Source organism: Gavialis gangeticus, unplaced genomic scaffold, assembly GCF_001723915.1.
Source record: "Gavialis gangeticus isolate Ggan-Ray unplaced genomic scaffold, GavGan_comp1, whole genome shotgun sequence".
NCBI lineage: Eukaryota > Metazoa > Chordata > Crocodylia > Gavialidae > Gavialis > Gavialis gangeticus.
The window spans coordinates 33,031,118-33,055,301 of record NW_017728995.1 but is presented as its reverse complement, the minus strand read 5'-3'; the positions used below and the strand labels follow the sequence as shown (position 1 = coordinate 33,055,301).

The following is a 24,184-nucleotide window of genomic DNA, read 5'->3' as shown; positions in this document are numbered from 1 at the left end:
TGCTGTTATGTCCAGACAAGGTCCAAGAGCAGGATAATCCAATGCAAGGCCAGGAACCCCACCTCCTCCATCCAAGACAGTGTATGAACAGAAGCTGACGGGATGCCCTGAACAGGTGTGACCTTGAATTCATACAAGCCCTCTTCTGAAATGGGGCTTAATAGCTTTGCACAAGCAGGCAGGTGCTCCTCTGGCTTGTGGGGCAGTTCTGGATGGCAGAGACATGCCGTCTGGCATGCAAGGCTCCCCCTGGGTCTGGAAATTTGGGGGAGCGGCAGCAATGCTGTTCCCTTGCTGCCAAATTTCTGTACACGTGGATTACGCTGTGGGCTGGATAATGTGGCCCTGTGGGCTAAATCATGCCAGCACGTGGCTGGACCTGGTATGCGGGATGAGACCAGCACACAGCTGGATCCAGTACTCAGGATCAGGCCAGTATGAGGCTGGATCCAGCACGTGAAGCCAGGTCGGTGTGCTGTATTGCAGCCACAGACCAACCCCACACCATTTGTCTGGCCCACGAGCTGGAAATTTGGGCACCGCTGCACTAACACGAGATCACCTAAAAGCCAAACTGACCATTTCTACCTTCTACATCCCAGAAGAGCCAAGAGCCGTCTCAGCGCACAGCACATAAAGCAAGAAAGAAACCAGCTGTTTAAATCACTTGCCATTACAGTAATTAAACAGCTTATTAGTAAAAAAAACAAAGTGCAACTTTTTTTGCCCATCCCAGAAGAGGCCTATTTATTACCCCATTACTTCTGCGGGAAGACGGACATGTCAGGACAAATAGGAAGCTCGGAAGAACAAAACGTTCCCCACACCCCCACCCAAAGAATGGGAAATGAAAGTGTCAAAACATTTTATGTGGAGTTACGCGCTCATCTATTTTTAAAGACAGACAGGATTAAATACATCTATATAATGGCAAGAAAAAGAGTTTAAACAACAATAAAAAAAGATTTAGTGGTATTAATAAAGAACTCCCTTAAACCAGCATGTCACCATTAAAGTAATTAATAGGGCGTGTAAGACACTTCAGTGGAAAGTCAGCTGTGTTCAATGAAAGCCTTTTAAGTTTTCACATGACCTCGAGATGGGCAAAGGAGTTTTTATACAGAAGTATCCTCCAAAGGGAAGGGGAGGGGGGGCATTCAAGTCTATAAAAAAGTGATTTTAAATTTTAACACATCTGGAGCAAGTCTGGAATACAAAGGTTAAGAGAATATAAGAAGGGCAATAATTCTATCTGATTAAACTTTTATCTGAAGCGACAGTAAAATATTCAAAATGAATTAAGGTTTTTATTAACAGATGCAGAAGCTCCATAAAAGAGTCTGAAATCTAACTGGCAGAGAGGAAAGGTTTTATGATTTTTTTTTCTAGATGGAGGTGATATTGCTATAAAACTTTAATCTTATTGCCATGTCAGAGTGAAAGAAAACCTGTCAAGATAATAAAGCAAATCTGGACTTTTTTTTTTAATACAGAGATGGGCTCTTTTCAGCAAAAAAAACTCTATGCATACGATCCCTATCTAAATCTATAGCTATATCAGTTTATGAGAAGCGCATATACGGATTACGTGCCCGTGCTGTGTGGGAGAACAGTTTTCTTCGTGTGGTTTGGGGAGGGTTGAATTTACTTCCCAGGTGCTAAGCCATGAGTGTGCTTTGTGACCCATTCGAAAGGAGTCCTGATTAAAAAAAAACCTTGCTTTGCAGCACTCTAGACTCTTTAGAGACTATTTAAGCTTTTGTTATACAAAATTAACCAATTTAGCAATGTTTCAGAGCATTTTTTTTTAATGTTTAGGTTTGACTCCGCATGCCATCAAGAGCAGTGCTCACTTCTGCAATCAGTCCCATTCGAGGCCCGTGCAGTTAGGCTCAGCAGGTTTTGCACAGCGGTGCCTTAGATAGAGGCAGTGAGCTGTGTTAGTCTGAAATCAGGCAGAAAGCAGGGCAGATGTGCACCTTAAAGACTAACTAGATCAGAGATGCATTGCATCAGCTTTCCGTGGCACAGTGCTTACTTCACAGCACCTGATGAAGTAAACCTGCTGCTTACACAAGCTATTGCTACGCATCTCTGATTTAGTTAGTCGATAAGATGTACATCTACCCTGCCTTTGTCTTAGATTACCACTGCTTTTTAAATCCCTTCATCTTCAAATCCCAGGGAGCATCTACACATGCACTTTAATGTGCATTAAAGCATCACCAAAAAACCTGCGCGTGTTAAAATATGCGAATGTGCCTTTTCCTAGTACCTCACAATGGAGGTACTAAATTTAATGTGCATTAGCAAAAGCGCATGGATGAACACATAGATGTGCCCCCAGTGCCTTAGTTAGGACAAGATCAAGTGCCCACAATTCTGGGTCTAAATAAGACTTGTACAAGATCTAGATCTCTAGAAATGGCTTAAAACTCTCTTCAAAGTACAAAATGCATCCATTTGGGCCTGATCACTTGTGCTGAAGTCAGGGGAATGTCAGCACAGGATTACGTGCTGTGCTGAATCCAGGCCGGTCCAGGGAAAGAGCGGAGTCTGAGAACTGCAGACCAACCGTCACGCCTCGCCTGATAAGACCAGTCAGGCAAAGACCGGTGGCTTTCTAAACCTGCCTGTAACAGCCAATTGCCGAGGACAGCAGGATATCAACCAAATATTTTACTTTTCACAACAGAATATAAACATTTGGCAGCACATTTAATTTAAAAAAGTCTAAAAGTTACTCAAATAGAGTTGAGAATGCTGCTGTAATGTTAATTTGCCTCCCTAATAAAATATGTCCAGTCACAGATGGCTTGCTGATGGAAATATTAAATAACTTTAAAAAAGTGTTGTCTGGCTTTAAACCACATTGCATTTACACAGACACTTCTGCTGGAAGAGCGCCAAGAAAGTGTATTGGTTCAAAAACGTCCTTTAAAAAAAAAGCAACCTTGTAGGAAGCTAGGGTAAAATTCATACTTTGAAAACTCTGTCCTCTTCCCCGGGTTCATGACTATACCTGAACCTTGATTTTCTTTTACCGCTGCTGCTGTCTGTCTAGTTTTTGAACTTTCTTCCCCTGGGACAAGCCTGGCCCAGTTGCTCACAGTGTCTTGTTCTCAGTCATTAGCTGGCTTGCTCCTTGTATGAACCACGATTATTTACTTAGTTGGACAGAATAGTTTCAACAAAGCCCACGTAAAGAGCCCGGGGCCCCGTGACCATCTTTCAGCAATAGAAAAATGACCATCCAGCATAAAGGTCATACGGGAATGAGACATGCTGCACCAAGCAGCAGTATTAAATTATTATTGGAAAAGGCTCTTTTCCAATCCTTGGTGCTTGCGGGAACACACCCTTCAGCCTAGCTGAAGCACCTGTCCCTATTCAATGCCTGGCTTTTATGGGGCTGCTGGTTTGAAACAATTCAGCAAACCTCCACGTTAATGAAACAGCAGGTCCGTGGATCGAATCCCGTTTCTTACCAATTGCAGGAAGGGCCGCAATCAGGAGAAAATAGTAAAATAGATCCTGCCAATTTCTGACTCCCTGAGCCAGCCCATCTCACTTGCAGACAGATTCAAGCCAGCAGCAAATCTGCAGAACGGGGCGAAACACGGGCTCTCCAAGAAAAAACACATGCTGCTCCTGAGCTAACCATTTCTCGAGGAATCCAAGCCAGGAGATGGCACGCAAACTTCATCACACCACTTTAATGCCCCTTGCTGATCCCACCTACCACACCTGGGTCTGCAATGAGCACCGTACGAGAGCTCTCTTGACCTCAAGCCAGTGGCTTTGCTGACACCGATGAGCAGGGATCCTGGTTTTCTCTGATTTAAAACAAAAAAAAATCCCCAATTTTCGGTGTAAAGAAAGTCACCCACGATGAAGATTTTCTCCGTGATTAACATGAAACACCTCTAATATATAGATATCTATATAGTGGTATTTCATTTTAATCATGGAAAACTGTAGATTTTGGTTACATGTTTTAAACAAAAAGATGGGGATTTAAACATTTTTTTTTAATCACAGAAAACCAGGATCCCTGCTGATGAGTGCTAACGAAGAGTCGTGGTGACGGAGCATGCGGCATGCTCTCTGCTGGCAGTGAAAGCTGCTGCACACACAGCAAACAATAACCTCTTGTCCCTGGCAAAGCTGTGGCTAAGATTTTAGCAGCACACTCCAGGTCCAATCTGGTCTTCCTGCCATTCAAAATGCCCAAGTGGATGATTTACTTTTTCTGTCAATATTAGTCTTGGCACTTCACTTTGCAATCAGTGCAGCCGGGAGAAACGAACTTGGAATTTGCCTTTCCCCCCGTGTGTGCACCAAATGCTCGCAATGCAGCTTATAATCACTAACCTTCCCCCCCGTCACTGGCCCTGTTGGATGTCTTTTCCCTAAACTGACGCTATTATATTTTTTCTAACCAGAAAGCTATCAAGTCCATGGGACCAAGTGCGTACGAGGGCAAGTTAAAGAGTTCCCTTTATTGCAAACAAGCAGGGTCAAATGCATGTTGTGGAGTGAAGGGTATCTGGGTTGCAGCTGTATTGGTCTGGAGGAAAAAGCAATCAGAACTTGTGATAGAGGTGATACCTTTATTAGGCCAACTAGATTTTTGCAAAAAAAAAAAAAATTCTTTAATTTGTGAAGAGCCAGAGCTGCAGGTGCTAGTGGGAGGATCCATTTACAGGTAAAGCTTTGGCCAAAGCTCCTTATATACAGAGGCTTTTACGAGGAAACCCATTGAAACAGCATTCTGCGAAGGCCAGGCCCGATGCTCCTGCTCTTCCCGGGCAGGCAGGTTTGCACACAGCTGCCAGGACAAAGTAGGAGGGCAACTCTGATCACCGATTTTCTCTGAAAAAACAGCCCGGAGAAATCCTACCTACTAAATCCACGCTATCAAAGCCAGGCAGCCCTGACTCGGAGAGAGTCATTAGCTGGGACTAGCGGAGAGGTGAAAGGCTTTCATTTAACCAGTAGCTCAGGCTACTTGAAGGCTGCTGGTGCTGCACTAATGTATCAGCCCTGACACAAAGCAATCAAACCTCACCCTACACCCCAAATGGGGGGAAAAAGGGGGAAAATAACTTCCACCCAACTGTATTCATTCAAGACCTGATTTGCACATCTGCATGCGATTAGGCACGTAGATATTCTAGCAATGGGAGTGAGAGAGAAGACTACAATCCAGGGGGCGAGATGGAATCGGACATGCAAATTATATGCCGGCAGTGATGGAAATCCAGAATGTAACAGGTAAATACAAGCCATTGACGAGATGACTGCTGTATGGCCAGTGAGAGATGCTACCACCCACCTTGGGCCAATCCCCGCTTAGCTCTCTCTTGCACATGACTGTTGATATTACACTCCAGAGCCCTACGCAGGGATCAGGCCCCCCTGGTGCTAGGTGCTGTACACGCATGAAAAGAAAGCCCCTGTCTTCAAGTATTGACACTCGCAGAGAAGATGGAGGAAGGATGGGAAAGCCCTCCCTTTGTAGGTCCAAGGTCTGTTCCTGGTTTGGCACCACGCGAGCGTGAAAGCCAGAGTGATCCCTTAGGTGCATGGTCCAAAATGTGACTCAAAGCCAACAGACTGGGCACTGGGGCACTGCCAGACGCTGCCAGGGGGTGGGTGAGACAGTCCGGGGTGAATATGGCAAGCCAGCAGAGTGATGGAGAGGTAGGAGGGTGCCCATCTCAGCAGGACAGCCCAGTGGTTAGAGCACTCTTCCAGGAAGTGGGAGGCCAGCATGGTAGGGCCTCATCCGCACAAGATCCAAGAGCGGTTTGGGCTTCTGCGTCAGGGACGTCCAACATCTGGTCTGTGGGGGCAAGTCACTCAGCCCACGTGGCTCGTTGCACTCTGGAAACTCTGGATCTGGCCCGCAGGCTAGCAACTGGGCAGCGGGTCAAGCGATGGCCGCGATAGCCTTGAGGCTGTCAGAGATGCTGCACCACTGGGGCCAGCACCTGGGGAGTCGGCGCCAAATTCCTGGGGTGAGATCCCCACTGGGGACACCACTCTAGTGACACTGACCCCTGCGGCTGTGCTGGTGGTGCCAGCACGGGGTGGGTAACAATGCTGCCGCTTGCCCCGCTCCCGGAGGTGGCTCATCCAGCCCGCGAGAAGCCCCCCCCATGGTCCAGATCTGGCCTGTGTGGCCAAATGAGTTTAGCTCCCTGGCTCTACATGGTGCTGGGATAAAACAGAGGATGCAGGACACAAGCGACCTGGAAAGAGGGATGCAAGGTTTTAGGACCATGGCGCTAAGTGAGCACAGCGAGCACTTAGCAGAGCTCACCCCCCAACACCTACGGGCTCCTGCCCCAAGGATGCAGACGAGGGAGATGCTCCTCTCCAGCAATCTCTGCCATCTCCTCGTCACAGTCTTTTCAAGGAAGAAGGCACAGCGTTTCTAAAAAGACTACCGACTCCCATGTTTTGAAGAACAGCCCTTGAGCAGATGTACAGTCCTGGGACCGTAAAGTCCTATGAGTTGTTCAGAAAAGGAGGATGTGCTTTTTATAAGACACAGTTATCCAAGGGAATTCATCCCCCAGGGCAAGATGCTCTCCAAAAGACCTGCTGCAGGGCAGCACATGACCCTGATCTCATCCTATTTCCGTCCTATTGAGAATTCCCGTCCCGCTCCCAAATGCGCACACATTTCTGAACAGTACGTATCACACTGCTCCACTACCCTTAGTTTTATATTTGCAAAATGCACCTAAGTCTAAACCCCCAGGCCTGGGCAGAAAGAGGTATCAGAGTTTTCACTGCTTTTTTAGGCGACAGAACTTCCCTGGAACGAAACCTGCTTGCCGACACCCTCCACACATTGCATTAAGGGACAACTGGTCTGGGCTCTGGAAAAGCATCCGAGATTGGAAATCACCTGTCACAGGGTCCTCCTCGGTGGCAACCTGCTGCCTCCCGGCATCGCCGTCTCTTTGCAGGCAGCATGCGGAGAGGTGAGCACTGCATGGGACAGCGACAGGTTCAAGCACTGCCACGGAAAGACTGAAATCTCCCTTAGCCACCCATGAAGCACAGGTGTCTTGTGCTATCATGAAGACACTGGAACCAGCAACCCCACTCCATCCCCATCTAGCCGCAGGACCGAGTTCGGGGTTACCTGCACTTTTCTACTATACTCCCCAGGACAAGGTTGCTTCATGGTTAGGGGCCAGCTCTTTGCCCTCAAAGCTATAGGGCAGATGCAACTTTTAACTGCTTTCAAAGGGGGGTGGGGGGCAGGAGCTGCTATTTGGGAGCATGCAGTGTTTAGTACATCTTCCTGCTCCTGTGAGCACACGAGTGAGTCAAATCCCTGTAATTCTAGCCCTGGTGTTCGGGGTTAAAATGAGAACATTTTTGCTACATTTGCATCAGTTCAGGAACATTCAGATGTAGCAGTTACATTGCAACAGTTTGAATCACTTGTATATAATTTAATAGGGATACCGCTGTATCACTGGATCCTGATACCCTTGTTGCACCTGCCGACACCTGCAAAGGCTCCTCTTGGTCTCTACGGGGAGCAGCAGCCCTGTTGACTGTCTGGAAATGCCCTCGCACAGAGGTTGCATCCGACTCTTCGACTTCCTCCAGGGTAAACTGGGAACATTTTCAACGAGGTCAATAATGTCAGATCACCATGAAAGTCCTGGGAGCTCAGAATAAAGGATGCAGGACTTTCCATGGGCTGAGCTGGGAGGGACCCTGCAGCGGGATGTCCCAGCACATTGTGCCGCCTGGTGCACAGATCACTTCCATTATCATTACAACATCCCGACTGGCAAGGCATCTAGTCTCAGCCTGCAAATCCCCAGCCAAGGTGACCCCATCTTGGCAGGGCCTTGTACTAGGAAGTTTGCCGCTGGCATTTTCCCCATTGCAGCATCAGCCCATGGACTTTGTGTTCTGTCCTTGTTGGCTAACGAGTTTAATTGGTCCTCGTCCTCTCTGTAATGACCCTGGTGTGCCTCTGCAGAGGAGCTAGCAGGCGTTCCAGCTCATCACCCCACAGTCTCTTGCTTTTTTATAAATGCGGGCCAGAAAAGAAAAAGAGACAACATACAAAGCAAGGAAGGGGGAAAAAAATCCCAAGCCCTTTTCATTTTGCTTAGTGACAGACTATTCAGCACATCCCCTGGCCCCTCAAAGAGCGGCGTGATGACTGGGAAGCAAGTGGAGGTGGGCATAACCCCCCTCTATCTCTGCCCAAGGGGGAAGCGGTCAGGAGAGCTGGGGACTGATGCAGCGATTGCTATTCACACCCCTTTGGGGATGCTGCAGTGGTTCCCACGTGATTCTCCTACCATATAAAAGAGCAGGCGCGCACAACATGCTAGGCATTGCCTCCATCCAGCAAGTCCCAGGAGCATCCATTGTATAATCATGAGATCACAGGGCTGGAAGAACCTCATCTTAGGCCAGCCCGGTGCTAAACCATCCCAGTCACGTGCCTGTCTAACCTGCTCTTGAAAATTTCCACAGCTGGAGATGCCGCAACTGCTCTGGATAGCCTGTTCCAGTGCTTGAGCATCCTCAGAGTCAGAAACTTCCTCCTAATCTCCAACGGACATTTCCCCCACTGCAGCTTGAGGCCATTGCTCCTACTCCTGTCTCCTATGGTCACGAAGAAAAGCCCATCTCCATTCCCTTTGTATTTGCCTTCCAGTTTTTGAATCACTGACAGGGTTAGCAGCCATTCTGTGCTAATAAAACTCACGCCCAGCCACTGCAGCCCTGTCCCGGTCTAGCAAAGGCAGGGACAAAGATGGAGGCTCTGAGCCAGCTATAGCCATGCCTAATAGATCGGGAGCATGGCAGTTCACGCAGCAGAGAGCCGGTGCTTTTGCACACACAGCTTCCAGGTTTATTCTCTTCTGCAGAGGTCAAAAGAGCAATGGGTTAACACCAGCCACCCAAGCTGGTGGTATCTGGGAGGCTCAGCGGAGAAGGATGCCGGTCTCTGTGCCATATTCAGAGAGCAAAAACACTCCACCGTGTAAAGAGTGCGCGACTTTTTGTTTGATATTTCTGCTCCAGTTGTCACTTTGAATCCGCACTCTGTGGAAAACAGGCATAATAGTCTTAATGATCCCATTGAGCAGCTTAAATTCAAATTGCGGAGCTCTAGCAACACCATACTGGCAGCACTTTCCATAAATTACCCTCTGATTCAATATGTTGCTTGATAAAAACAAGAATAAAGAGCCTTAAAAAAAAGGGAGAGAGAAAAGAAAACTTATATCATAACAACAAAAAAATCTTTAAATGGTAGTTTCTCCTTTCTGGTCCAATTTAAATTGTTATACAGCTGCTAAATGAGTGTAATAATCATGGCTTATGTGCGGCAGAATTATTGTTAAAAATAGATCAGATCAGACTGGTACTCTGGTTTCAACGTGCACATGTTGAAGGAAGGTGGCTTCGTTCCTTCACAGAAGCGTGAAGGAGGGGGCTTGCACAGGCAACCCCATTCCGGTCTCACGCTTCAAGCGATGGGGACTTTTGCCATCCGCTCCAGCGGCAGCAGCCGGAGGTGATGAACACGTCCTCCAAAGCATGCAGAAAACCACCCAGGCTTTCCCAGAACTGTCGACACATGCCACGGCTGGCTCACACCATTTGCTGAACTCCACAAATGTAATCATAATGTGCTGTTTGCATTCAGATACAGTCCAGATAGCACTGAGATCCCAGCTAGATGCTGCACAAACAAAGCAGAAAGAGTTTGCAACCAAGGCAGGTAAAGCGGGAGAACGGTAGGAGAGCGGGGACACGCTTCTCCTGTGTGTGCAACGGAGGAGCTTGGGGAGAGAAAGATCAGGGCCAAGTTTTTAAGAAACATCTACTAGTCATTAGCTTTTAGAAACTGGCAGGCGCACAACTCACAATGACGTCTCCTCTTCAGTTCGCGCATCGTGCACTGCCTCTGCTGCCCCAAACCTTTGCCCATTCCTTCTCATCAACCTCCAGTTGTGAGGACTGAAGATGTCTGCTTGGCTCAAGGAGGTCTCCTCCTTTCCAGCCATCCCCCTTCCTTAATGCACCACGCCAGTGGGGCCTGATACTGGGCTATCTCGATGCAGCCACGACGGGGGAAATCCTCAGGGCACTAAACATCTGCAGCATCTTATCATTGTCCGTGGTAATGGCAGGTGCTCAGCACCTGGGAGGACTTGGCTTTCTAGATCCTGTATCCCTGACTCTGACCTTATGGGGACCGCCTGGTGGAAGCAAGGATAAAAAATGGGGGGACACTTGCAGGCCCCAGGGAAAGTCATGAGGACATTGGAAAAAACTCCATTCGCAAAACAGTAGCATCCCTTGTCAGACCGGTATGTCTGGTTAACTTTGTGTTCCCTCCTTATGATAATACCGGAGCTGGAAAGCAGACATCTGGCACCGCTCTGACATCTTGCCCTTCAATCTTTTATGACAAGGCTTGCAACGATCCTACCCTCCACCTCACTCTTCCACCAAGCCTGATGCAAGGAAAAACATCTTTTCAGATATTCAGAAGAAGGAAACCAAATGCTTTTGGTAATGCATTTCCTTACGGGGGGGGGGGAGAGGGGAGCGGGATATTGATAACGTCTTGCAGCCCTGCTGCACGATTCTCAGCTGTAGAGCAGGAGCTCGCTATGTCGGGAGACATTTCAGAGAGATTTTAGCACGGACAAGGGGGTGACATCTGCCTCATGTTAACACTTTCCTTAGTGCACTTGCTTTTAAGCCAACACAAGTGTCCCATTGGAGAGGCTGCTGGCACTTTAGCAATAAAATGTATAATTACAAAGCCTGGAGTGTGGGACAGAAGCATGGCAATGGCATTTGCGAGGCATCTGGGGGCTCTAGCCTTTGAAATGCAACAGGCAGACGTCAGAAGCACGTGGCTTACCTTCGGAGACCAGGACTAGAGCTTCCAACAGACACGTGTGGGTGGGGAGGAGAACATGGGGTTTTAATATGGTGCAAATGACTCCAGGAAACTTGGGGTCAGACTCTGTTTCAGTATTTTCAACTAACCGGAAATAGATGTAGAGCGCGGCTGGTCTCAGTGGGGGCAGATGACAGGACAAGGAGCAATGGGCTGAAGTTGCAGCAAGGGAAGTTGAGGTTGGGTATTAGGAAAAACTGTCTCGCCTGGAGGGTGGTGAAGCGCTGAAACAGGTCACCCAGAGAGATGGTGAAGTCTCCATCCTTAGAGGTTTTGAAGACCCAGGTAGACAAAGCCTTGTCTGGGATGATGTAGCTGGAGCTGGTCCAGCTTGGAGCAGGGGGTTGGACTAGATGTGACCTCCTGAGGTCCCTTCCAGCCCTTATTTTCTATTATTTTATTTATAAACCCAGAAAAAAATACGGTCATAGGCTGTTTGGTCTCACTGCTGACTACTAGGCAAACCTTTCTTCGTTGCAACCTAACCATGGCTTCTCTCCAAGACGAGATGGGAAACACAACAATAAGGGATGTCTGCCAACTGTTAATTGTCTAGAAACTTTTGTAGCCTGTTTGGTTGTTCCTGATGACCTATCTGCGCAGACACGGTGGGTCATCCAAAGGGAACTATTAGAAGAGCAAAAAATTCATGAGCTCTAAATCTAGACAAGCCAAACACCTTTTTGTCTTCTTTTTTTATGAGGCAGCTGGTTTTAGTGACGTGAGTGTTGGGATAAGAGACAAGAATTTCTGGGGTCACAGCGGCAGGCAGTGTAAATTCGGGTAGCTCTGTTGTGCTCCATTGATTTATGCCAGTTGAGAATCAGACCTCTGGTTTCTAAGCCTGGTTCAGTTACGTGCGCTCAAGGCAAGACTCTCCCAGAATCAGAGAATGAGGGTGTGAAGGGGCCTCAGGAGGTCACATGTAGTCCAACATCATCCCAGGCAAGGCTTCGTCTACCCGGCTCTTAAAAACCACCAAGGACGGAGACTGACTCCACCACCTCTCTAGGTAAGCCATTCAAGTGCTTCACCACCTTCCTAGGGGGAAAGTTTTTCCTAATATCCAACCTCAACTTCCCTAGCTGCAGCCTGAGCCCATTGCTCCTTGTCCTGTCATCTGCCCCCACTGAGGCCAGTCCAGCTCCATCCTCTTTGCAGCCCCCCTGCAGGGAGGTGAAGGCTGCTATTCAATCCCCCTGTCTTCTCTTCTGCAGACTCAATCAGCCCATTTCCCTCAGCCTCTCCTCACCAGTCCTGTCCCCCAGCCTCACAACCATTTTCATTGCCCTCCGCTGGACTCTCTCCAATGTGTCCCCATCCTTTCTGCAGTGGAGGGCCCACAGCTGGACACCAGATGTGGCCTCCCCAGTGCTGAATAAAGGGGAGGAATCACTGCCCTCGATCTGGTGGCAGCACTCCTACCAATGCAGCCCAGGATGCTGGTAGCCTTCTTGGCACTAAGCCACCTAATAAGATGGCTCCTATCCATCTTATTGCCCCCTGTCCTCCCAGGTCCTTTTCTGCAGAGCTGCTGCCCAGCACATCACTCCCAGCCTGCACCGGTGCAGGGGATCGCTCCCTCCTCAGGGTAGGACTTTGCACTTGTCCTTGTTGAACCTCAGGAGATTTCTTTTGGTCCAGGTTGTCTAGGTCTGTAAATCCTAGCCCTACCCTTCTGTGTATCCATTACTCCCCCCAGCTTGGTGTCATCTGCAGACTTGCTGAGGGTACATCCATCCCACCTTCCACGTCGTTGATGGAGTTACTGAACAAAACCAGCTGCCGGATCGACCCCTGGGGCACTCCACTGACCCTGGCTGTCAACTAGACACCAAGCTATTTATTACAACTTTAGAGCTTGGCGACCTACAAGGTTTCAGAGGAACCTAGGCGAATTAGAAACCTGAATCAAACTTTCATAAGGGCTTTATAGTCAAAGTCTGGGAGCTTTGCAGCTTATAGACCAGGGTGGCCGACCTGTAGCATGGGTGCTGCACATGGCAGAGGCACCTTGCGTGTGTGGCATGGAGCAGACTGGGGAGGGGGGCAGGCCAAACAGTGGCAGATAGGGCCAGGAGCAGAAAGCAGAGCAACACATCAGGCAGGAAGCACCAGGGCAGAAGCAGAAACCAGGGGCAGGAGATCAGAGCAGCACCTGGAGAAGATGTGGAGCGTCATCTGTGGCATGCCTACCCAAAAGTTTGGCCTCTGCTGTGTAAGACTAGGGCCTTTTTGAAAGCTGGATTTAGGGAAAATCCAAGAGTTTGATCCCTCAGTTTTGCAAACCCCTCAAGTGCTGACTTAAACAGGACTTAAGAAGGTATTGAAAGGTTAGTCTCAAAATTACAGGCTGGTCCTGCTTGGAGCAGGGGGTTGGACTAGATGTGACCTCCTGAGCTCCCTTCCCACCCTTCATACATGTTTGTTGCTGCCATGCATGACGTGGTGTCTCTTCTTTCCTCCCCAGGCTTCCTCCCACCCTTCATACATGTTCGTTGCTGCCATGCATGACGTGGTGTCTCTTCTTTCCTCCCCAGGACTTAGGAGCCGATTTCATAACTTCCAAAGCGAGAAATGCACTTTCTAGTCTTGCTGAAAGCTCATGAGATTTACTCTCCCCATCTTAGTTCCTCAGGTCGACGTTAAGGGCTGACAGGCTTCGCTGAGGGAATTTGCAGCTCCACGGTCCCTAGTCTCATGACAACAAAAAGCAGCCCTTCCTGTTTTTACCGCTCTCTCCTTCTTTTGGGAGTCTTTTATGCCAGGCCCTTTGCTGTGCAATGCATAGGTGAATGTTTAAAGGACAGACTTTTTTTTGGCTATAAAAAAAAAAGCCATCAAGAGTTTACGCTGCACTCAAATCTGTATAGCAGAACGTACTAACGCAGATGCAGCCAGGCAATTATCATTCCTTTATCCCTTAAAAAGATAGAAGATAAATATGAAAGAAAATGAGGAACAGAATCCTTTTGTATTTTCTCTTTTATCCTTTTATCTTCCAATGTAGGAAGTTTACTGAACCTTTGCCAACAATTCACTCAGGCTAATGAAGTGTGTAAGTAATGGGATTAAATAATCTTAAACCGCTATTACAGTGGCTGATGCAGATGTTCTCCCAAACTAAAGCAGATGCGTGCAGAAGAAATTGTTCATGATTTAACCCCCCAAAAAGAGACGTAGGAACCTGCAAGCTGCCAAAGTAGATTCCAGCTTGAAGTCAATGAGACATTTAACTTCAGGCGATAAAAACTTGCTCCAAATGCATTACGATGCACCTTGCAACGATTTACCGTCCCCTTGCAACGGCCACCATACGTGCCACAAAATTAACTTTAAAATTTTTATGGCGCAGTAATTTTAATGCTCACAGTAAAAGGGGGGAAAATAGTTTCAAAAGCACATCTTCCGTCACAAAATCAGTTTTGTTTTTAAGGGCCAATTAACAAAGACCAGCCACCGCTGACACTGTATATAAGGCACAACCTTCCCTTATTGCACTCCGTATTTCAGCAGTAATGCCAGGCAGCAAAGGCAAGGAATAATGAGAGATTGTTACCACGCTTGGGAATTAATGTTTTGAATAGCAATGAAAGCTGGTCCTCAGGGAACGGCATTCAAAACTTAAGAAGCTATAAAAGAGATTCAAACAGCCTCATCCACAAGGCCCTCGGCTCTCCTTCCTCCTCGGCCCCCAGCGTGCTGGACTTCACCCCTTTCAGGACTTTGCACGGGAAACTCCAAACTGGTGGAGATTTTGTTATACATGACTGGAGCCCCCAACCTGTATGACCCAAGAATAAATATGCTTCTCCAATGTTTGATAAAAGACAGCAATGGTACAAAGGCATCTCAGACTTAGAGACTGACAAAGAAAACCCACTGACACCATCCGTGACCGCCTGCACTTCTCCCTACTCTGAAATGAGGGATCATCATAAAACACTGCCAAAATACCAAAAGGCTGATTCATTTGTGATAACCGGGCAGCCAGTTCTTGCAGGAGCCCCCCAAAAGTCCAGCTCCCCCGCAGCCACTGGTCATTTGATTTTAGATATTTCTCGAAATCCAAATGCAATGTTAAGATACGAGAAGTGAACCTCGAGACACACCTGATGCCAAGGCCCTGGAGCTCAGAGGAAGGGCTCCCATTGCCTTCCCGGATCGGGTTGAAGCTTCTGCTACGCACTGCAGACTGCGGATGCTGCATTGCATTGCAAAGCTGCCTTGCAAACTTATGTCCTCATCCGTCATCTCACACTTCCTTCTGTGGGAGTCTTGCCTGCTCAAGGACTTACAAGAGTCAGATTTCCCAGGCTGTAAAGCCTTCCAAAATACGGCCGGTTTCTAAGAGTGCCGTTATTTCCATTTCCACCCGACTGGGCACGTCTGCACGAGCGCACATTAGCCTAATGGTGTGGTGGTAAAAAATCATGCTAATAGCCTACTGCACAGTGTTATTAGGCTAATGCACAGTAAGCATCACAAAGTAAGCGTGCGTCGGCACTGTTGTGCAGCAGCTCTAGTTACTGCACATTTAGTTAGTACTTTATTAAGCAAGTACTAAACTAAATGCACAGTATCTAAGGTGCATTAATAAACATGTAAATGCGCCCACTGTGAGGCTATGTGCACACTCCACGCCCCTCTGCAGCAGTGAAAACCTCGTGTTTTTTGCCAACAAAGTCATACCACCTCTGCTGAGCGGAATAAGCTTGCTCCCGCCATCCAGCAGCTGGCAAACGACGGGTATGGAGACTCATGCGCCTTCTGCTAGATGTAGCAGGGGCCAGTGCCTTCCCAGAATACACTTCTGCTCCTAGGGCCACTGCTGCGGCAATGGGGTCAAGCGACATTGCTAGAAGGATATGTGCTTAGATAGCCTGACGGTCAGAGATGCAAAGCCTTTTCTGTATTTTGGCACATTCACTCCAGGGCTTGGCTGGACCCCGAGAATGACTGGCAGGTTAAAAGCTAAACTTTGGTGAAGAGCGCAGGTGGGTTAATCCTCTCTGTATCCAAATAGGCTGGCTCAGTTTTGAGCAGAAGGCATCTCTGCCTGCTGCAGCCTGGCAGGAAACCTCGACAGACATTTTGCCTTGGTACAAGCCAGCCACGGTACTCACGATGTAGCAGGGCTCGCAGTAGGCTTTCTTCTCCACCGCATAGAAAGGCTGGCCCCGGAGCTTGCTGCTGCATGTCATGCAGGTAAAGCAGTTCACGTGGAACACCTGGTCCATCGCGGTGCAGCCGGTGCCTTCCCCCACCACGTTCTCGCCGCAACGAGCGCAACGGCCTGGGGAGGAAAGAAGAGACACCACGTCATGCATGGCAGCAACGAACATGTATGAAGGGTGGGAAGGGAGCTCAGGAGGTCACATCTAGTCCAACCCCCTGCTCCAAGCAGAACCAGCCCCGACTCCATCATCCCAGCCTACGTGTTGGGAGGAGAGGGTGCTCTGGGCTTGGGCAGATCCTCTGCGTCACCCCATCAAATCCAGCCCACGGCAACGGAGCAATCCCTCAGTGCCGACCGAGAGCTGTTTTGTGCTCTCTGCAAAGTGACTCGCTGAGCCTAAACCAGCTCACTGCATTCCCATGCTAGGAACCCGCAACGCGAGGAGACCCAGGGTCGCTGGGCTCACAGCAAAGAGACTACGGACTTGTGTGAGGTTTGCCAGTACAGCGTTAACGGCAATCCTCACTAGCGGATGCACAGCTTATACCATGCAAAGAGCGTTTGCTGGGAGACCTTAAACCTGTTCTCTGAATGAAATAAGCTCCACCAGCAAATGGATTTTGCTGGTGTAACACATCTAGGGTATTTGTCAGCCTGGCTGTGTCAGTTAGGGGAGAGGTTTTTTTCCAATTCAGCATAGCTAAATACTGGCAGCCTAATGGTTGGAAGTTTTGGGAGAACGACACACGGTCTCACTCATCAAGGGCAGATGGTGGTAGACGGGTGAGAATGTAAAGTGCAATGCCTGCTCCTGAATACATTGACATCTGCATGCACTCTTTCTTACTCCAGATTAAATGTGTGCATGCACAGTGGTGTTCGGGAGCAGCAAATCAGGGGCAGCTCATCTACGTGCAGATGCCCTCGATGAGGTCTTCAGAAATAAATAGCGCCGCATAAACACAACCACACAATACAGGGTACCATGCGCTCGCGCACATGCACCCTGGTTCAGGCTTTGTGCTTCTTGCTCAACTGCTTCATGGGCGACATGGCTTAAAGGGGTGGGGGGCAGAGGGGAAGGCTGCTCGGCTCAAGCGGGAAGGGCACCTCCAAGGAGAAGGTGACAGTACAGAAGGAGCTCAAAGCAGTCCTCCATAGGCACATTTCTGCCACCGCCCTCCACCTGAATGATGCCATTCATCCTGGGCCAGGAATGATTGACCTTCTAGCCCAAGTCAGTGTTGGGACTGATTAACTTCTGCAATGCAGGAGACACCTTCAGAGAGTAAATGGGATGTATTTGGTAGCCAGGCTGGTCTGAGACAAAAAGAAATGCAAAAATCTAAAACTCTCGATGCAGAAACGATACCTTTTATTAGGAAATCGCAAAAAAAAGTTCAAAATCTCTTTTTCTGCAAGCTTTCAGGCTCAAAGGCCCTTCATCATCCTCTGGGAAAATTAAAGATGGTAAAAAGTCCCCATTGCCAGAGAGTAAATGGGCACATAACAGAACAAGGCAGGGCCTCGGGCTGGATCTGGCCAGTACTTCCAGCTCCCCAAGAGGGGAATTACTGTGTCATTTCATCTTTGGACCTTGCGCCTCGCGGTCAGGACTCAGCAGGTGGAGGGGTACGGTCAGGAGGGAGGCTTCCCCCTCCTCTCTGCCTAGACCGGGCCAAAAGAGCTCAGTGGTCTCCGCGATGCTCGCGCGGTATTGCTGTAATACGAAACGCTGCCTGGGGAACAGTTAATATCTATATATACACAACACGAGATTGAAAGCCATTAGTGTATTGCTTGACACAGTGTTTTTCCAGAGGGAATATTCTGCAGAAGAATTTATTCTCCCCGGCGTGCAGTTCTGTGATCAGCCAGTATTATTTTTATGAGGCATTTGGACACAGAGCAATGGAGTGTCTATACAAACACTTCTCAGCTAGCTTTGTTAACATCCCAATGCAGGGCCTGATTTCCACCCCCCCAAGCCCACTCTCTCGCCTTATGTCTGAAATGCGAGCACTTCCCATCGGCTTAAAAGAGTCCCTTTCTCTCTGGGTAGTGCAGCCAAAGACAGCCCTTCTTTTGTGATGGTTTTGGGTTGGGGTATGGTGGGTTCATTTGCCAGATCTGTCTCTGATCCCCTGAGCAAGCCACTCAGCCCCTTCATGAGTCTGTGTCCTCTTCGGGAAGAGGACAGGAAGGCATCTCCTCTCCCTGGGGAGCGGCTTTGAAGATGCAACCTCAAGCAGCTAAGTCATAGGATCATAGAAAACGAGGGTTGAGGGGACTTCAGGAGGTCACATCTAGTCCAATCCCCTGCTCCAAGCAGGACCATTCCCAAGTTAGGCAATCTCGGCCAGCACGTCTTCCCGGAAAGGGTCGCTTCCCAGGGTTTTCCATGGAAGGGGCCTGTCCAAGGACTAACCCGTCATCACGGTTGTGCCTGCAGAGGCCACAGTGGGAAGCTGGAAAAAAAATCACTTCCTTTTTCATAAGCTTGTGTGTAAGTGGCGACATGGCAGTCCGGCAGGGTGGATGTCCGAAGTGAGGCCTCTAGATCCACAGATGGGCACAGAACAAGGTAAAAGTGGCTTGATTTTCAAGGGCCACCGAAGGGTCACGCCAGTTCTGTGCCTTCACGTGCAGAAGGATGGTTTTAGGAGCCTGACATTAGGCAACCACCGGTAACGATGCAGCCTTCGGCTCAGCACAGAAGCTCCTTGGCTGCAGAAACTCGACATGGTTACGACCTGATGCCTGTTGTGTTTTTTTTTAAGCATCTATTGCCTGATCAGCCTACGAGGGGAAAAAACAATAAAAAACCCCCTCCACGAGATAGGAAGTGCTGTATCTCTCTGCATCTGAACACAACAAAGGTCTCCCTTCCCCGAAAGCCAGTCGCACCGCACAGTTGCTGATCATGAAGATCTTTGTGGTGGGATTCATCGTGAATAAGCACACACGTATGTTTCCTATTTCAATATTTTCCCACTGCCTGAAGGAGCCTGGTTAACGTGCGCACACGAATGCATACAGCGTATGCAGTGCAAATTGCACGGCTGGTTGTGAAAGAGTAAGGCCAGGCATGCGAGACTCGGAGAGCAAACAGATTGTACCCAAAGATTATACAAATAATCTAAGAGAAAAATAGCAGGCGGCGTGTTGCAGTAGAAACCCTGAACAATGTGACCCACTTGCTTCCCACCGTGACAAGCACAGCTTCAAAGGCAGCTTAAAGGCAAAGGACGCGATTAATGCTGAACTGCAAACAGATGAAACTATGCAGCTTCAATGCTTCTGCTTCCACCAGCTCTTTTTGCACCATTATTGCCATTGAGCTGCGAAGGGCTGCGCTGGCAACCAGCCTGGGGCACAGAAGTCCTCTCCTGCATGGGACCGAGGCAGCTCCATCCACGTGGGCTTCCTCCTGGCCTCCCCAAACAGTAAGCATCACTCTCAATCTGGAAGGGCAGCCAGGAGCGGGCATCGTGGATTTGGATTACTGTCGTGGTTTGGGTTCCCCAAGATGGACCGGTACAAACACAGGACAAAAAGCTGGTCTCTGGCCCCAAGGAGTTCTCAGTCAAGGCAATAAGACAAGAAGAAAGATAACAGGATGGAGACAGACAGGGAAGCGACAAGACAGCGGTGGTTTCCATGATGGGAAGGGGGCCTCTGCAATCAGCAGCCTCTTTACTGTCAAGTTATTTGGAAAATGAAGCACAGTACAGCGCAAAGGAGAGACCGGCAGAAGGACTATGCATCAGATCTGTGGACATCCACAGGAAGCCATCTCAGGAGTGAGGAGCAGCGTGGAGAAAGAAAGTGCTGGCTTGAATGTTTCATGCCTGGGCCATGGAGGCTGGCACCACGGTCTGATCAGAGGCGGGAGCGAACGGAAGATAACAGATGCAATGGCTTTGAAAGGCCTTTCATGTGAAGACAAGTCGTGCAATTCAGGAGGGAGGGATGCAGGATGCACAGCCAGGGTGAAGCAGTCAGAGCAAGGGACCAGGCTGGGATCTTTGCAGCGGCATCCTCAGTGGGTGCAGAGCGGGACAAGAGCACGCGTGTCAAGGTCGCAGGGACGAGAGTTGCGATCTTCCAGGTGTGCCGTGACAGTAGCCTGGATGAGCGTGGTAGCTCCGTGGATGAAGGGGAAAGGCCGTGTCTTAGATGTGCTCTGCAGAAAGGATCTGAACTATCTGGACCTAACCTGGATGAAAAGGGGCTCTGGGACCTGAAACGCCTCGTCCCCAATCACAGCAAATCTCTTCCCTCCAGAGGGTGAGGCAAAGGGGCAGAGAGGGAGGCTGAAGCTGCCTGGGAACCAGGCCCCAGCATGTAATGAAGCCGTACTTTTCTTAAATAACTTCTCTTATTTATGGTCTCTGTAACAACCCTATAATGCTGGGGGCCAGGGAGAGTACTGACTAGGGGATAGAGATATCTGGGTCAATGCTCTTCCTCTGTAGCATCCATTTATGCCACTCTCGGAGACAGAACATGGTTAGAGGGACCATTGATGTGACCCAGCATGGCAATGCTTATGGTCTCTTGCTGTCTTTGCCATGCTTACTTTAGAGTAAGCATGGCAAAGACAGCAAGAGACCATAAGCAATGGGTGCCAGTAATGGACACCCCCGGAGTAACTAGGATGTAGTTATGTAAGTCCCAGCAATGGGACTTACTCTAAAGAAGTGGGACTCTAGGCATGTTAAAGTGGGACTCTGCGCTTTTAAATACGTGTACTTTCAAAGCCACAAGGGACCCTTAGGACCATCCTTCCATGACCCTGGCTGAAGAGCTATCTTGGATTAATTCCCAGCTGAACAAGTGCATATGATTTAGGAACACGCGCACACTCATACACACACACAAAACTATCCCATTTTGATCAATAAGTAGGCAGTGATGTATCTAAGGGGGGTGCATCAGGAACTAGGAGAAGGTCTATTCACCAGGGCACGCCAAGGGAAGACAAGGTCTAACAGTCACAAACTGCTGGAAGACTGGTTTAGCCTGGACATAAGGAAAAACTTCCTTACCGTTCGAGTCGCCAGAGTCTGAAATAGGCTCCAACCAAAAGTGGTGCAAGCACTTACTCTGGATACCTTTAACAAATGCTTGGGTGCTTACCTTGCTGGGGTGATCTGGCTTCCTGGCCCTTGGCCCGGGGGCTGGACCCGATGATCTTGCAAGGTCCCTTCCAGCCCTAATGTCTATGGAGTCTATGATGGAGAAACTACCCCGAGCCCCAGCGTGCTGTTCCAATGGTTAATTATCCTCCCTGTTAAACGTGCATTGGACTTGGCCTAGCTTCAGCCTCCAGCCACTGCTGCCCTTCTGCTTTTGAGAGTGGAGAGCTCTCTGTTATCAAAGCTGTGCTCCCTGGTGGGTACTAAGAGACTGAGATCAAATCATAGTCATTCAAAATTAGGGTTGGAAGGGACCGCAGGAGGTCACGTAGTCCAAGTCCACCCTGAACCTCCTTTCTGAAAGGGGAACAGAGGGTGTACTTGTAGGACTTCACTCAACAGCATATCCCCTCCAGGCCATCCTTCCTGCAGCTCTTCACTGACCGCTCTCCGATGCTTATCCAATTTAGACCCCAAGAGCCGGGCACAGTACTTTAACAGCACTTGCATACATGCCAAATGCAAGGATCACACAACTTCCCACTATGACTTGGGATCCCCTGGTTTCATAGATGTTCGGGTCAGAAGGGACCCCAGTAGGTCACCAACAGGACAGGAAAGAGCGCTGGGGTCAGACGACCCCAACTAGGTGCTTGTCCGGTCTCCTCTTGAAGACCCCCAGGGTAGGGGCGAGTACCACCTCCCTTGGAGCTCGTTCCAGACCCCAGCTACCCTCACTGTGAAGAAGTTCTTCCTAACGTCCAACCTAAATCTGCTCTCCGTCAATTTGTGGCTGTTGTTCCTAGTTACTCTGGGGGTGTCCTAATGAACAGTCCTGCTGCCCTCCCCTGATGAATTTATAGACAGCCACAAGGTCCCCCCTCAGCCTTCTCTTGCCTCTCCTTGTACAGCCTTGCCTGCAGGCCTCTGACCATGCGAGTGGCCTCCTGTGGACCCTCTCTATGTTGTCCACATCCCTCCTGAAGTGCGGTGCCCAGAACTGGATGCAGTGCTCCAGCTGCGGCCTGACCAGTGCCGCACAGAAGGGGAGCATCACCTCCCTGGACCTGCTCGAGATGCACCTGCTAATGCATGATAAACTGTGGTTAGCTTTGCTGATCGCTTCGTCACACTGTTCATCTTGGAGTCAACTATGACTCCAAGATCCCTTTCCGCTGCTGTGCTGCTGAGAAGGTCGTCCCCCAGCCTGGAAGTGTGTCGGTGGATAAGTTGGCCCAGGTGCAGCACTTTGCACTTGTCTTTGCTGAACTACTGTTTATACATCCAAAGGATCCGACTAGCCTCTTTGGCCAATGAGTTGGGAGCAGGGAGCATCTCTTAGCACGTGCAAACAACAAACAGAAATAAAACTGTGAAGAAGGTAAATGCATCAACCTCCTCCAATACAAGGCTGAGCATTCAGGCACCCAAGGGTATGACTACATTAAACCCTAAAATTAGGGTCGGAAGGGACCGCAGGAGGTCCCTTCCAACAGGGACAAGGAAACCGTCAAGATTTATGCGGAGCCACAAAGGTCTTAGGTTTGTCTTCATATGGCAACACTTCTGAAACCTCAAAACCGTATGCGGGATGAGAAAGCTGTTTCCCATCCAACTGTACCGCATAGTATGCTTCAGCAACCCCAAAACAAGGCTACATCCCCAAGGTCTATTAATTACACATAAATTTCCCTTGATCAGCTGAGTGCGCTCCCTGGTTCTCACTGCCACTGTGATCCAAAATGCAAGACAGAGCTAAAGAAACAGAAGAGACGGCCTTTATGAAGGTGTATTAAAAGATTTTTCAAATCTAAATACTTTGAACTAAGCATCTAGCTAAAAGCTCCCCTGGCATCATCAAAACACCCTGTGTATTCCCCACTGCTATTTCTTTAATCATCTGTGTGGAGGACTTCTCCAGCAAACTCATTTTAGAGATTCACGGCGTAACCTCGTTTTGGACCGTTCTGAATCAGCTGGCAGCAGATGTGGAAAAATCATTACGTCTAATGAAGAAATATCAATGACAAAACAGCATTTTAAGGCCAGCATGGACCGTAAGTCAACAATATAACAAGAGTTTTCCCCTTCTCTTCTCAAGAAACTTCCGTCCAAAGTTTTTCAAGCACCTCTGCAATTTCTCACGGCACCCTGCTACTGTGAGAAACAGGCAGAGAGAAAAGTCAACAGCACAAAGCCATGTTTTCTCACATCCCTTGTTTTTTGGGAAACAGAACGAAGAAACGCTTTTCCTAGTGTTTGGGTTGCACAGAACAAGGATGGAGCCTCATCTTCACCTCACCCTCCTTTCCCTGCTCAGCCAAAAGCTGAAGCCGTAGCTGCTTGACAAGAGTGATCTCCGTGGGAGGATCTCCGATTTTGAAAAGAGCTACAAACAGGCTGTGAGATGGGGGAAGAGAGGCCAGAAGTAGACAGTAGATAATACAAATGCTGGAAGAAAAGCTAGTTTGATTAGTGGAACTTCCAAAAACATTAAAAAGGAGAGGCTATTGTTTCATAGTTGGTCGGGTCGGAGGGGACCTGAGCAGATCATTGAGTCCGACCCCCTACTGTGGCAGGAAAGAGTACTGGGGTCAAACAACCCCAGCAAGGTGTACATCCAGCCTCCTCTTAAAGCCCCCCAGGGTCGGAGCCAGCACCACTTCTCTTGGAAGTTGGTCCCAGATCCTAGCCGCCCTGACAGTGAAGTGGCGCCTCCTGATGTCTAGTCTGAATCTCCCCTCTGCCAGCTTGTGACCGTTATTCCTGGTCACTCCTGGCAGTGCTCGGGGGAACAGGGACTCTCCCAATGCCTGCTGGTCCCCCCCGACTAGTTTGTAACAGGACACAAGATCCCCCCTCAGCCTTCTCTTGTGGAGGCTGAAC

General features: G+C 49.0%; 1 protein-coding gene across 1 annotated transcript in view; it reads right to left on the bottom strand.

Moving 5' to 3' along the window:
• Positions 1-24,184, bottom strand: part of LPP (LIM domain containing preferred translocation partner in lipoma) — a 370,753-nt gene that overhangs the window by 48,806 nt on the left and 297,763 nt on the right. The window contains exon 7 of the mRNA XM_019503472.1: positions 16,105-16,274. Coding sequence (XP_019359017.1) covers positions 16,105-16,274 — 170 coding nt within the window. The remainder of the gene's footprint in view (positions 1-16,104; positions 16,275-24,184) is intronic.